We start from the raw sequence: 13,073 nt of genomic DNA on the forward strand, positions 1-13,073 counted from the left end.
TCTATTTGTATAGCTTTAACATAAATAATTGGGATGAAGTTATGAATTTTGTTTGAGAAAATCATTGGTATGGATTTATCAATTGAGTTAGAAAACAATTCCAAGTATACTATATGATAAAATGAGACACATATCATCATGTGAATAATCAATACCTGTTATACATAAGACTACACCTCCAAGCATCACCCATCCTTATTAGTGATATTCATGAAAGTAATAGTATATATAATATGGGTTGAATTCCTTGAATGCTCCAGGATAATATTTCACAATATCATACTGTCCTATCATGATGTTGGTCACGAACCAGGCAATCATTATGGGTGAGAACATGAAGCTAACTTTACTTGTACCAAGTACCTACACTCTATATGAAACACCAATGTATTCAAAATGCTTCTCTAAGTATGATGATGGTGTCCGAGCTGTTTTAAACAGGTGAAATTCTGATAAGATGAATGGCACTGAGTGCTTATCAGAATTTCACCTGTTTAAAACAGCTCGGACACCATCATCATACTCAGAGAAGCAATTTTGAATACATTAGTGTTTCATCTAGAGTGTAGGTACTAGGTTAATAAGCGGAGAGAGTTTGGTTATGCTCTCAAAGATTATCCCAAAGAAGAACAGGGAAGTAGCCATGATATAAGTGTTCTGAATTCTACATATTGCAGGTTTGTTCAGGGGGATCCTAATATTTATGTTCAACGCTTGCTGGAGTGCGGAAATAGCAGAGCCCTAGCAGAGGGCAAGACGGTTCATGGCAATATGGTTAAAACTGGCTTTGAGGCAAGCATCTATTTGTGGAATTGTATGATTGACATGTATGTGAAGTGTGGGACAATTAAGTATGCATGCCAAGTGTTTGACACAATGCCTGAACAAGATGTCTATTCATGGACTACGGTTCTTATAGGTTATGCAAAATGTGGGTATGTGGAAAATGCACGGTGTCTGTTTGACAGAATGCATGAACGTAGCATAGTTTCCTGGAATGCAATGATTGCGGCATATGCCCAATGTGGTGATTAGGTTGAAGCCATGGATTCATATGGCCAGATGCAATGGATGGGCACGAAACCTGATGATTTCACCTTAGCGAGCGTTGTAAGTGCATGTGCAAGCATGGTGGATTTAGGATATGGGAGGAAAATTCATGGACCGGTTGTTAAGCTTGGATTTGAGTCAAATGTATTTGTTGGGACTGCTCTTGTTGATATGTATCCCAAATGTGGGAGAGTAGATGGTGCACGCCAAATGTTTTTTTTAATTCCGGGTCAAAATATTGTTTCTTGGACTGCCATGGTTGCAAGATATGCCCAAAATGGGCAAGCGGACGAGGCCACAAGGTTTTTTAATCAAATTCACCAGACTGGTATGAAGCCAAATGAGTTGACATTTGTCAATGTCGTTAATGCGTGTGCTATTCTCATTGATTTGAGGTTTGGCAAACAGGTCCATGCGTACATTATTAGAAGTGGATTCCAGTCCCAAGTTTCTGTGTGCAATGCTATTGTTACAATGTATGCCAAAACTCAAACCATAGAAGATGCACTATGTGTGTTTGATAAAATGCAGGAAAGAGACTTAATCTCATGGAATGCAATTATTGCAGGATATGCACATAATGGCCATTATCAGGAGGCCTTAAAGCTTAGTTTCCAAATGAAACAAATAGGCGTGAAACTGAATCAATTCACTTATGCAAGCATTCTCAGTGTAAGTTCCAACTTACTTGCTTTTGAAGAAGGTAAACAACTTCACGGCCACATTATCCAAACTGGTTTTGACTCAAATATGTTCGTTGGAAGTGCTCTTGTAGACATGTATGCTAAATCTGGCAGCCTACAATATGCCCGTCAAGTGTTAGACAAAATTCCTGAACAAGATGTGATCTCCTGCAATCCAATGATTGCAGGGTATGTGCAACATGGGTATACTGAAGAGGCTCTAACACTCTTTTGTCAAATGCAACACACTGGTTTGAAGCGAGATGAGGAAACTTTTGCTAGCATTGTTAGTCTGCATGCCAACCTAGCAGTTCTTGAGCATGGAAGACACATCACTGCCCACATTTTCTATATGGGGTTTGAGTCACCCATGTCTGTGGTCAACGCCCTGGTTACTATGTATGCCAAATGTGGAGGCATAAAAGATGCACGGAAAGTTTTCGAGAAGATGATTGAGCGTGATGTTGTCTCATGGAATGCAATGATTGTTGGTCATGCTCAGCATGGGGATGGGGTGGAAACCTTGAGACTTCTTGAGCAAATGATGCTGACAGGCATTAGGCCAGATGCCATAACCTTCCTTGGTGTTCTCTCTGCTTGCAACCATACAGGTCTAGTAGATCGAGGACATTATTACTTTCATTCCATGAGGCATGAACATAACATCACACGAAGAATGGATCATCATGCTTGCATGATTGACCTTCTTGGTTGTGCTGGTCGTCTAGACAAGGAAGAAGATTTCATCAATAAGATGCCATTTGAACCTGATGTCAGTATCTGGGTGGCACTGCTCAGTGCTTGTATAGCTCACGGTAATATAGAAATAGGAAAGCGTGTCGCACAATTGCTTTTCGATTTGGAGCCGCAAAATACTTCTGCATATGTTCTGCTTTCAAATATCTATTCTGCAGCTGGCAGGTGGGATGATGCAGCCAAGGTTAGAAAAATGATGAAAGACAGAGACGCTAAAAAGAAGCCAGGGTTCAGCTAGATTGAGGTCAAGAATAGAGTACATGCATTCATGTCAGAAGATAGATCACACCCACAAATAGAGGAAGTTCATGCAATGTTGAATACATTGGTCGGGCCAATGGAGGAGGCAGGTTATGTACCGAACACAAACTTTGTCCTCCATGATATGGAGGATGAACATAAGGAACATGTCCTCTACCATCACAGCGAGAAGCTAGCCATTGCATTTGGGCTTATGAGAACACCTTCTGGGGCCCCTATTCGAATAATAAAGAACCTTCGTGTATGTGGTGACTGTCACAATGCTGTCAAGTTTATTTTTGAGATTGTTGGACGTGAAATTGTAACAAGGGACGTTATACGTTTTCACCATTTTAGGAATGGAACGTGCTCTTGTCAGGATTATTGGTAATACAATATGAAGTTTGAGAACTATTTGGGAGTGGATTGAATGCTTCTCTATACCATCCTCTATTGGTCTAGAAGTTGCCTCTTGTGACACGCGGAAATAAGGAGAAACATGCTGAGAATATGTCAGTTGTCTCGTAGCTTCTTCATGTGGAGCATGCTCACCTCTGGTAAGTTTCATACAAGATTCTGTATTGCTTTGATAGCATGAATGGATGCATTAAAAGTTTAGTATGTTAAGCTTGATTATTGACAAGACGGTTCTGATCTTGTTGCATGACACATAAGACACTTTCTTTTATAGTACTCATTTTTAATATTTTTGGCTGTCTCTATAGCTGCACCAGTTTGGCAAATTGTCAAAATTTCCCTTTGGAGAAATGTTAGGAACATCACTTTCTAAAGAGAACAAAAGCATGGGCGAGAAGCAACATTACAAAACATATGTTTTTTCACAATTCTGCTTTTTATATGTTGAAGTGCTAATTCGGTCATTTATCATGATTGAGTTGCTCAGAAGGAGGGATGCAATCGATCTTTCTTGATCAGGAAACCAACTTGAACTTTTGAATGGAAGGGAACAAATGGCATGTTGATTAATGTCAAACATTGAGGAATCCCAACTTTGGAATGACACGACATTGTTTATGTAAGCCCCCATCATTGTAAGTCAGGTTTATACTAATTTTATATTATTTCAGAATAAAGTTTTGATTTAATTTAATTATAATTTTAAGCTAGTAAAACATCAAGCACCCTAGAATGTTTCCCATTGCCAGACGTTTTTTGTTGAAATTGCTTTACACACCCCAGAAATGCTTTGCAGCTAGGCCTTCCAATTGATATCATTTTTCTGCAATTCCAGATGTCAAGTTTCTATTCTAGAGTGATGGAGATGCAGCATTGCGTGTTGGTGGGAACATAAAATAGATAGAAAATATCAAAAAATTGAAAATAAATACTGTGCACAGGAGCTCCACAATATTTCAGAACTGTGAATAATGGATAACCTTGTGTGATCATGCCTCGCATGCATAAAAGGCAAAGAATAAGTTATTTAACCTGAATTTTAAAACCCTCCAACTCAGTATACTCTCATCATATAGAGGATCCTTTAATTTTTTAAAAGCAGAGGAATATCAATGCATGTATGGTATTTGCAACTTTGAATAAAAGGCATGGTTTGACCACTGAAAAAAACCTTGTGTTCTTTAAAATATTATTCATACAGATTTTGTCTCCATGGACAAAAATAGTGCTTTCAACAAGTCAGCCAACCAACTACCCTTGCAAAGGACAGAGGAGGTTCAAACATATCCAGAAAGAGCCGATCTAATTTTCTCAACCAATCTCTCATGCAATCCAAATTGACATGATTTTCCAAGAAGACAAGGCTCCCAAGGAGTCAGTCATGCAGCTTGTTGGACTTATTTATATACTAGATCTTTATTACACACCACCTTACATGCACTATTTTCCACAATAATAATTTGAAAGTTTTAAGTAGGGAGTCAAGATGGCTTTACAAATATGGCACTGTTTAGGCCTCACACCTGGTTAAATTAAAATATATACCCTTTGACGAATAATATAAACATCACACAGATAAGGCATGCAGCAGCAATGGTGGGTACAACAACTCCCTGATCGAAAGCCCTTTTAATACCCACTATCCTGGTGACGTGTTGATATATCAAGTATGCAGAAACCGCTATGGAAATGACTATTCCAGCTTGGGTTCCTCTACAAGTCAACAACATCCCATAAACTACCATCCACATTCCCAAACACCAATTCAATCATTTGTTAAGGAAAACAACTTGCCTTAGGTTCATGGCTCGATAAGGAGCAATAATCACCAATAACACAAATAAAAATGGCTGTTCCAATTCCCCTGTTCCCAACCAATTAAGTTTGTCAAACACTACAGTTCTGTCATGCAATTCAACTCAATATACTGTGCAGGAAAGAACGACCAAGTAAGTAAAATAGGATGGCATTTGAGTTCTTGTGACTCACCGGGAATGTAGTAAAATAGTCTAACAAGGAAGACCAAAAAGGCAGTCCACAAACCATAATCACCTCTGTAAAATTATAGACAAACAAATCCAAATGTGCGGTGAAGTTTAAAATCTTAGTTCACTTCATTGGAATTTGTCTAATTTTGCAACTGGGAAGAACCTAGTCACCTGATCCAAGAAATTACATCTCCAGGTGCCTCTAGGGCCAACAGTGGAACAAGGAAAGATTTGTCGATGGTTGTGTGCTTTGATAACATCAAAACCCTGCAACACCATAATTGAATCATTTTTTGCCTCAACAACTACTTGAGTCCCAAAAATAAAAGTTGAATTATGACTCAAAAAAGCCTAATGCCTTTTTTAAAGTACTGACCTTTGGAAAGGGGCAAAAGCAAAAGCAAATAAAACTTGAGACGTTTGTGTATAAAGATCTAAAGCTGAAATAAAAATTAAATTATGAACCCCAAGAGAGCCTTTGAGGTATTCCATTTTCTGAGAGGAATATATTGACAATTGGAACCAGCCAGAAAGCAAAAGCTAAAAAGCTCAACAGATTTCTGTAGTAGAAAAATCTAGGTAATTGAGGTTGCCTATCCCAAATTAGTTAGCATTATCAAGGAGCCCCTTGTCTCAACAGTAGGCTTGAGAGAGATTGTCCTTAACAAAGTTATCCTTAGCAGAGCTTTGAACTTGAGAGAGATTGTCCTTAACAAATTTATCCTCAGGAGAGCTTTGAGCTGATCTTTAGAGAGGGGGGGATTGTATAGCTGGAAAACCAATCTGAGATGCTCTAAGAGAGATTGTCATTAACAAATTTATCCTTGGCAGAGTTTTCAGCTGATCTTTAGAGAGGGGATTGTATAGCTGTAAAACCAATCCAAGATGCTCTAAGAAAGGCTTATCTAATCATTGTTTTACACAAATTCTGCACAAAAAGAAAGATGACCGAGAAAGCAATCATGCTCACTTAACCGATCAACCATTAAGTTAGTAGGAGACATCACTTCATTGACAATACCACTCTGTTATCCATATCATTATGTTAGTAAGAAACACCACTTCATTATAGCTAAACTTTAAACTGTATCCTATCTCAGTAAAAACTAATAATAATTATTTGTTTTTCAAAATTAAACATTACATAATTACATTGTTCAATAAGTCAATAAGCTTTTTATATTGTAAAGTCCTACCTCAGTAAAAACTAATAATAATCCAATTACTATAAGAAAATAGATCCTTATAGCATAAACAAATTATCTTTATACTAATTCAATATTTAACTTCACCATAATATTATATATAAACTTAATATATGTTCTTTCTCAATAAAGAAAGAAAAAATTACTTGTTTTATATGGAAAATCATTTAGAATTGAAGTCACAGAGGCTTAGAAACAAAAATGGGACATTGCCTAAAACAACCTGCATATCTTGACAATTGTGAGTTATATAATCCATGGTATTATCTTGTTTTAAGAAGACAGAAGGCTCAGAAACAAAAATGGGATATTGCCTTAAAATAGCCTGCATATCTCGACTTATTGCGAGTTATATAATCCGTGGTATTATCTTATTTTAAGAAGACAGAAGGTGTACTGGAGCAACAATATCATATAATGGATTGAGAATAGAATGTGTTGTAATCGGACCAAATAACGGATTGAAAATATCAAAATTAGCGGAATGACAGTAGATTCTGTATCCAGTAACAAATTTGGCATCAAAATAGAAAGGATGCCAGATTAAGCGACATAAAAAAATTTGACAGAAAACAGATAGAAAATATCAAAAAAATTGAAAATAAATACTGTCCATAGGAGCTCCACAATATTTCAGAGCTATGAATAATGTATAACTTTGTGTGATCATGCCTCGCATGCATAAAAGGCAAAGAAATAAGTTATTTAACCTGAATTTTAAAACCCTCCAACTCAGTATACTCTCATAATATAGAGGATCCTTTATTTTTTAAAAGCATAGGAATATCAATGCATGTATGGTATCTGCAACTTTGAATAAAAGGCATGGTTTGACCACTGAAAAAAACCTTGTGTTCTTTAAAATATTATTCATACAGTTTTTGTCTCCATGGACAAAAATAGTGCTTTCAACAAGTCAGCCAACCAGCTACCCTTGCAAAGGACAGAGGAGGTTCAAACATATCCAGAAAGAGCCGATCTAATTTTCTCAACCAATCTCTCATGCAATCCAAATTGACATGATTTTCCAAGAAGACAAGGCTCCCAAGGAGTCAATCATGCAGCTTGTTGGACTTATTTATATACTAGATCTTTATTACGCACCACCTTACATGTACTATTTTCCACAATAATATTTTGAAAATTTTAAGTAGGGAGTCAAGATGGCTTTACAAATATGGCACTGTTTAGGCCTGACCCCTTGTTAAATTAAAATATATACCCTTTAACGAGGAATATGAACGGCACACAGATAAGGCACGCAGCAGCAATGGTGGGTACAACAACTGCCTGATCAAAAGCCTTTTTAATACCCCTTGTCCTGGAGACATGTTGATAGATCAAGTACGCAGAAGCCGCTATGGAAATGACCATTCTAGATTGGGTTCCTCTGAAAATCAACAACATCCCATAAACTACCATCCACATTCCCAAACACCAATTCAATCATTTGTTAAGGAAAACAACAACTTGCCTCAGGTTCATGGCTTGATAAGGAGCAATAATCACCAGTAACACAAATAAAAATGGCAGTTTGAATTCCCCTGTTCCCAACCAATTAAGTTTGTCAAACACTACAATTTTGTCATGCAATTCAACTCAATATACTGTGCAGGAAAGAACGACCAAGTAAGTAAAATAGGATGGCATTTGAGTTCTTGTGACTCACCAGGAATGTAGTAAAATAGTATAACAAGGAAGGCCAAAAAGGCAGTCCACAAACCATAATCACCTCTGTAATAATGTAGACAAACAAATCCAAATGTTGGGTGAAGTTTAAACTCTCAGTTCACTTTTTAGAGTACTGAACTTTGGAAACGGGCAAAAGCAAAAGCAAATAAAACTTGAGACGTTAGTGTATAAAGATCTAAAGATGAAATAAAAATTAAATTATGAACCCCAAGAGAGCCTTTGAGGTATTCCATTTTCTGAGAGGAATATATTGACAATTGGAAACAGCCAGAAAGCAAAAGCTAGAAAGCTCAATAGATTGTTGTAATAGAAAAATCTAGTTAATTGAGGTTGCCTATCCCAAATTAGTTAGCATTCTGAAGGAGCCCCTTGTCTCAACAGTAGGCTTGAGAGGGATTGTCCTTAACAAAGTTATCCTTAGCAGAGTTTTGAACTTGAGAGAGATTGTCCTTAACAAAGTTATCCTTAGCAAAGTTTTGAGCTGATATTTAGAGGGGGGATTGTATAGCTAGAAAACCAATCTGAGATGCTCTAAGAGAGATTGTCATTAACAAATTTATCCTTGGCAGAGTTTTGAGCTGATCTTTAGAGAGGGGATTGTATAGATGTAAAACCAATCCAGGATGTGAAGCAACAATATCATATAATGGATTGAAAATAGAATGTGTTGTAATTGGATCGAATAACGGATTGAAAATATCAAAATTTGCAGAATGAAAGTAGATTCTGTATCCAGTAAAAAATTTGGCATCAAAATAGAAAGGATGCCAGATTAAGCGACATAAAAAAATTGACAGAAAACAGATAGAAATATCAAAAAATTGAAAATAAATACTGTGCACAGGAGCTCCACAATATTTCAGAACTGTGAACAATGGATAACTTTGTGTGATCATGCCTCGCAGGCATAAAATGCAAAGAAATAAGTTATTTAACCTGAATTTTAAAACCCTCCAACTCAGTATACCCTCATAATATAGAGGATCCTTTATTTTTTAAAAGCAGAGGAATATCAATGCATGTATGGTATCTGCAACTTTGAATAAATGGCATGGTTTGACCACTGAAAAAAACCTTGCGTTCTTTAAAATATTATTCATACAATTTTTGTCTCCATGGACAAAAATAGTGCTTTCAACAAGTCAGCCAACCAGCTACCCTTGCAAAGGTCAGAGGAGGTTCAAACATATCCAGAAAGAGCCGATCTAATTTTCTCAACCAATCTCTCATGCAATCCAAATTGACATGATTTGCCAAGAAGACAAGGCTCCCAAGGAGTCAATCATGCAGCCTGTTGGACTTATTTATATACTAGATCTTTATTACACACCACCTTACATGTACTATTTTACACAATAATAATTTGAAAATTTTAAGTAGGGAGTCAAGATGGCTTTACAAATATGGCACTATTTAGGCCTCACACCTGGTTAAATTAAAATATATACCCTTTAACGAGGAATATGAATGGCACACAGATAAGGCACACAGCAACAATGGTGGGTACAAAAACTCCCTGATCAAAAGCCTTTTTAATACCCCTTGTCCCGGTGACGTGTTGATAGATCAAGTACGCAGAAGCCGCTATGGAAATGACCATTCTAGATTGGGTTCCTCTGCAAATCAACAACATCCCATAAACTACCATCCAAATTTCCAAACACCAATTCAATCATTTGTTAAGGAAAACAACAACTTGCCTTAGGTTCATGGCTCGATAAGGAGCAATAATCACCAGTAACACAAATAAAAATGGCTGTTCCAATTCCCCTGTTCCCAACCAATTAAGTTTGTCAAACACTACAGTTCTGTCATGCAATTCAACTCAATATACTGTGCAGGAAAGAACGACCAAGTAAGTAAAATAGGATGGCATTTGAGTTCTTGTGACTCACCGGGAATGTAGTAAAATAGTCTAACAAGGAAGACCAAAAAGGCAGTCCACAAACCATAATCACCTCTGTAAAATTATAGACAAACAAATCCAAATGTGCAGTGAAGTTTAAAATCTTAGTTCACTTCATTGGAATTTGTCTAATTTTGCAACTGGGAAGAACCTGGTCACCTGATCCAAGAAATTACATCTCCAGGTGCCTCTAGGGCCAACAGTGGAACAAGGAAAGATTTGTCGATGGCTGTGTGCTTTGATAACATCAAAACCCTGCAACACCATAATTGAATCATTTTTTGCCTCAACAACTACTTGAGTCCCAAAAATAAAAGTTGAATTATGACTCAAAAAAGCCTAATGCCTTTTTTAGAGTACTGACCTTTGGAAAGGGGCAAAAGCAAAAGCAAATAAAACTTGAGACGTTTGTGTATAAAGATCTAAAGCTGAAATAAAAATTAAATTATGAACCCCAAGAGAGCCTTTGAGGTATTCCATTTTCTGAGAGGAATATATTGACAATTGGAACCAGCCAGAAAGCAAAAGCTAAAAAGCTCAACAGATTTCTGTAGTAGAAAAATCTAGGTAATTGAGGTTGCCTATCCCAAATTAGTTAGCATTATCAAGGAGCCCCTTGTCTCAACAGTAGGCTTGAGAGAGATTGTCCTTAACAAAGTTATCCTTAGCAGAGTTTTGAACTTGAGAGAGATTGTCCTTAACAAAGTTATCCTTAGCAGAGTTTTGAGCTGATCTTTAGAGGGGGGATTGTATAGCTGGAAAACCAATCCGAGATGCTCTAAGAGAGATTGTCATTAACAAAATTATCCTTGGCAGGGTTTTGAGCTGATCTTTAGAGAGGGGATTGTATAGCTGTAAAACCAATCGAGGATGCTCTAAGAAAGGCTTATCTAATCATTGTTTTACACAAATTCTGCACAAAAAGAAAGATGAAGAAGAAAGCAATCATACTCACTTAACCGATCAACCATTAAGTTAGTAGGAGACACCACTTCATTGACAATACCACTCTGTTATCCATATCATTATGTTAGTAAGAAACACTACTTAATTATAACTAAGCTTTAAATTGTATCCGACCAATCCTCACAACCAATGTGTGACCAACCCTCACAACCAATGTGGATCAAAAATATTCATGCAACTACAATACAACACAACATGAATGGAATCATACTCACACGGCCGCAACGCCGAACAACCAACGCAAAGCTTCGGTTGAGAGCGCAACTGAGCATTCAGTGGAGAGCGCACCGCCACAACTGCTTCTTGGTATACTGTGAATGAACTTGTCCACTTCCGATCTCAACAAACCCGAGTTCATAAAGGACGAGGAAGTGGATCTGTCAATAAAACCCCCCATTGCTTCTTAATTCCACATTTCCCACTCATCATTTCAATTCAAGCAGCTCAAAATGAATTCAATTTGTTCAAGCAGCCCAGCATGGAAGAATCTTAAGGAAAAAACAAGAAAGCATGAATAAGTGAGTTTTATATGAGAGAAAATTACAAAACCTGAGAGAGGTGGGAGGGGTTGTAAAACGGGCATTACCGATCATCTTCTGCTGCTGCTTTGGAGTCCTCCTAATGGGATTAAGGGCAGAATTAACCTTGCAGAGCGAAGGCCCCAGATTCACCGCAGATGCGCTTCCTCCATACATTAATGCCATGCTCATCATCGTGACTACTGTTACACAATTTATATGGCAGCGGATCCTAGTCAGCAAAGTTTTAAAACATATTTGATTCAACTACTGAGGGAAATGCATATCATATCAGAAGAAGAAGAAATAAAAATCACACCAATAATACCAATTCCTGGACTGAAACCCGAGTTCATGAAGGACGAGGAAGTGGATCTGTCAATAAAATCCCCCATTGCTTCTTAATTCCACATTGCCCACTCATCATTTCAATTCAAGCAGCTCAAAATGAATTCAATTTGTTCAAGCAGCCCAGCATGGAAGAATCTGAAGGAAAAAACAAGAAAGCATGAATAAGTGAGTTTTATATGAGAGAAAATTAAAAACCTGAGAGAGGTAGGAGGGATTGTAAAACGGGCATTACCGATCATCTTCTGCTGCTGCTTTGGAGTCCTCCTAATGGGATTAAGGGCAGAATTAACCTTGCAGAGCGAAGGCCCCAGATTCACCGCAAATGCGCTTCCTCCATACATTAATGCCATGCTCATCATCGTGACTACTGTTACACAATTTATATGACAGAGGATCCTGGTCAGCAAAGTTTTAAAACAGATTTGATTCAACTACTGAGGGAAATGCATATCATATAAGAAGAAGAAGAAATAAAAATCACACCAATAATACCAATTCCTGGACTGGGATATTAAGCTCACCCAAATGGGAGTGTCTGGTATTTCTACGAAAGCAGTTAATATCCAATGATCTGAGGAATTAATGGCTTGAAGAAGGAGAGTGATACTGTGAAGTGGAAGCCACCAAAGTCCTGGGATCGATGGAGAAGAGTTCCAGAAGTGCACTGAGGCTAAGGTCTAAGGTCGGTGACCTTCATATTGTCATTTTCGTCTAAAAACTGGCTCTCTGACTTCCGGTGATATGATCCAACTGTTCAACTTTTCTCAATCATCTAACATATGATCTAACGGTATTTAAAGGTGACAGATAGACAATAAGGGGAGTTCATTTCAGAGGGAACGCCTTACGGCATAACAACCAAGTGAAAGCATATGGCCGGCCAAAGGGATGGTGGTGATGGGATGAAAACAACCAAGGCTCATATGACAAAAGAGGCTGATAGAATGGCAATCACGAGGGTTAAATTGGAAATGGGTCCATTTTTAGACAAGATTGAACCATATGGAACTATGCTTGGATTCAGTTTCATGTTTACACAAGCTTGAAATGAAAAAATATGCTTGGAATTGGTTTACATGCCCCCAATATGATAAAAAGGAGAGTCTCCTATAACCATATGGACGTCATTGCAGTGAAGTAGGATGATTATCCAACACCTTTTTCGCTTCGTCCAGATAGGGAAAAGGGTGAATGGGGTGATTCCCTTCACATAACCTACAAGGAAACTTAACTTTACCATTAGGTGCATACCCCCCAAGCTTCATTACATTCACCTAAGTAGACTACTCATGGCTATCAAG

The 13,073-nt window shown here is 37.6% G+C and overlaps 1 protein-coding gene, 1 long non-coding RNA gene and 1 pseudogene across 2 annotated transcripts; 1 reads left to right on the forward strand and 2 right to left on the reverse strand.

Annotated features, from left to right (window-relative positions):
* Window positions 1-322: 322 nt before the first annotated feature.
* LOC149266961 (putative pentatricopeptide repeat-containing protein At3g13770, mitochondrial pseudogene) lies at window positions 323-3,120 on the forward strand (annotated as a pseudogene).
* Window positions 3,121-9,688: 6,568 nt separating this feature from the next.
* LOC149266962 (cold-regulated 413 inner membrane protein 1, chloroplastic-like) lies at window positions 9,689-10,240 on the reverse strand. Its single transcript, XM_089397719.1, has 3 exons — window positions 10,097-10,240; window positions 9,927-9,991; window positions 9,689-9,801 (listed from the first exon to the last, which is right to left on the reverse strand). The coding sequence occupies exons 1-3, from the start codon at window positions 10,213-10,215 to the stop codon at window positions 9,704-9,706; spliced, it is 282 nt and encodes a 93-aa protein (XP_089253845.1). The 5' UTR covers window positions 10,216-10,240; the 3' UTR covers window positions 9,689-9,703.
* An 879-nt stretch (window positions 10,241-11,119) lies between these two features.
* Window positions 11,120-12,503, reverse strand: LOC149266963 (uncharacterized). The gene is made up of 3 exons (XR_016253042.1): window positions 12,294-12,503; window positions 12,005-12,139; window positions 11,120-11,907 (listed from the first exon to the last, which is right to left on the reverse strand). It is a non-coding gene; the product is annotated as an uncharacterized LOC149266963 (long non-coding RNA).
* Window positions 12,504-13,073: the final 570 nt, after the last annotated feature.

The sequence above is a fragment of the Pinus tabuliformis genome, chromosome 6, assembly GCF_031772625.1.
Source record: "Pinus tabuliformis cultivar Carrire ecotype Pingquan chromosome 6, CPIR1, whole genome shotgun sequence".
NCBI lineage: Eukaryota > Viridiplantae > Streptophyta > Pinopsida > Pinales > Pinaceae > Pinus > Pinus tabuliformis.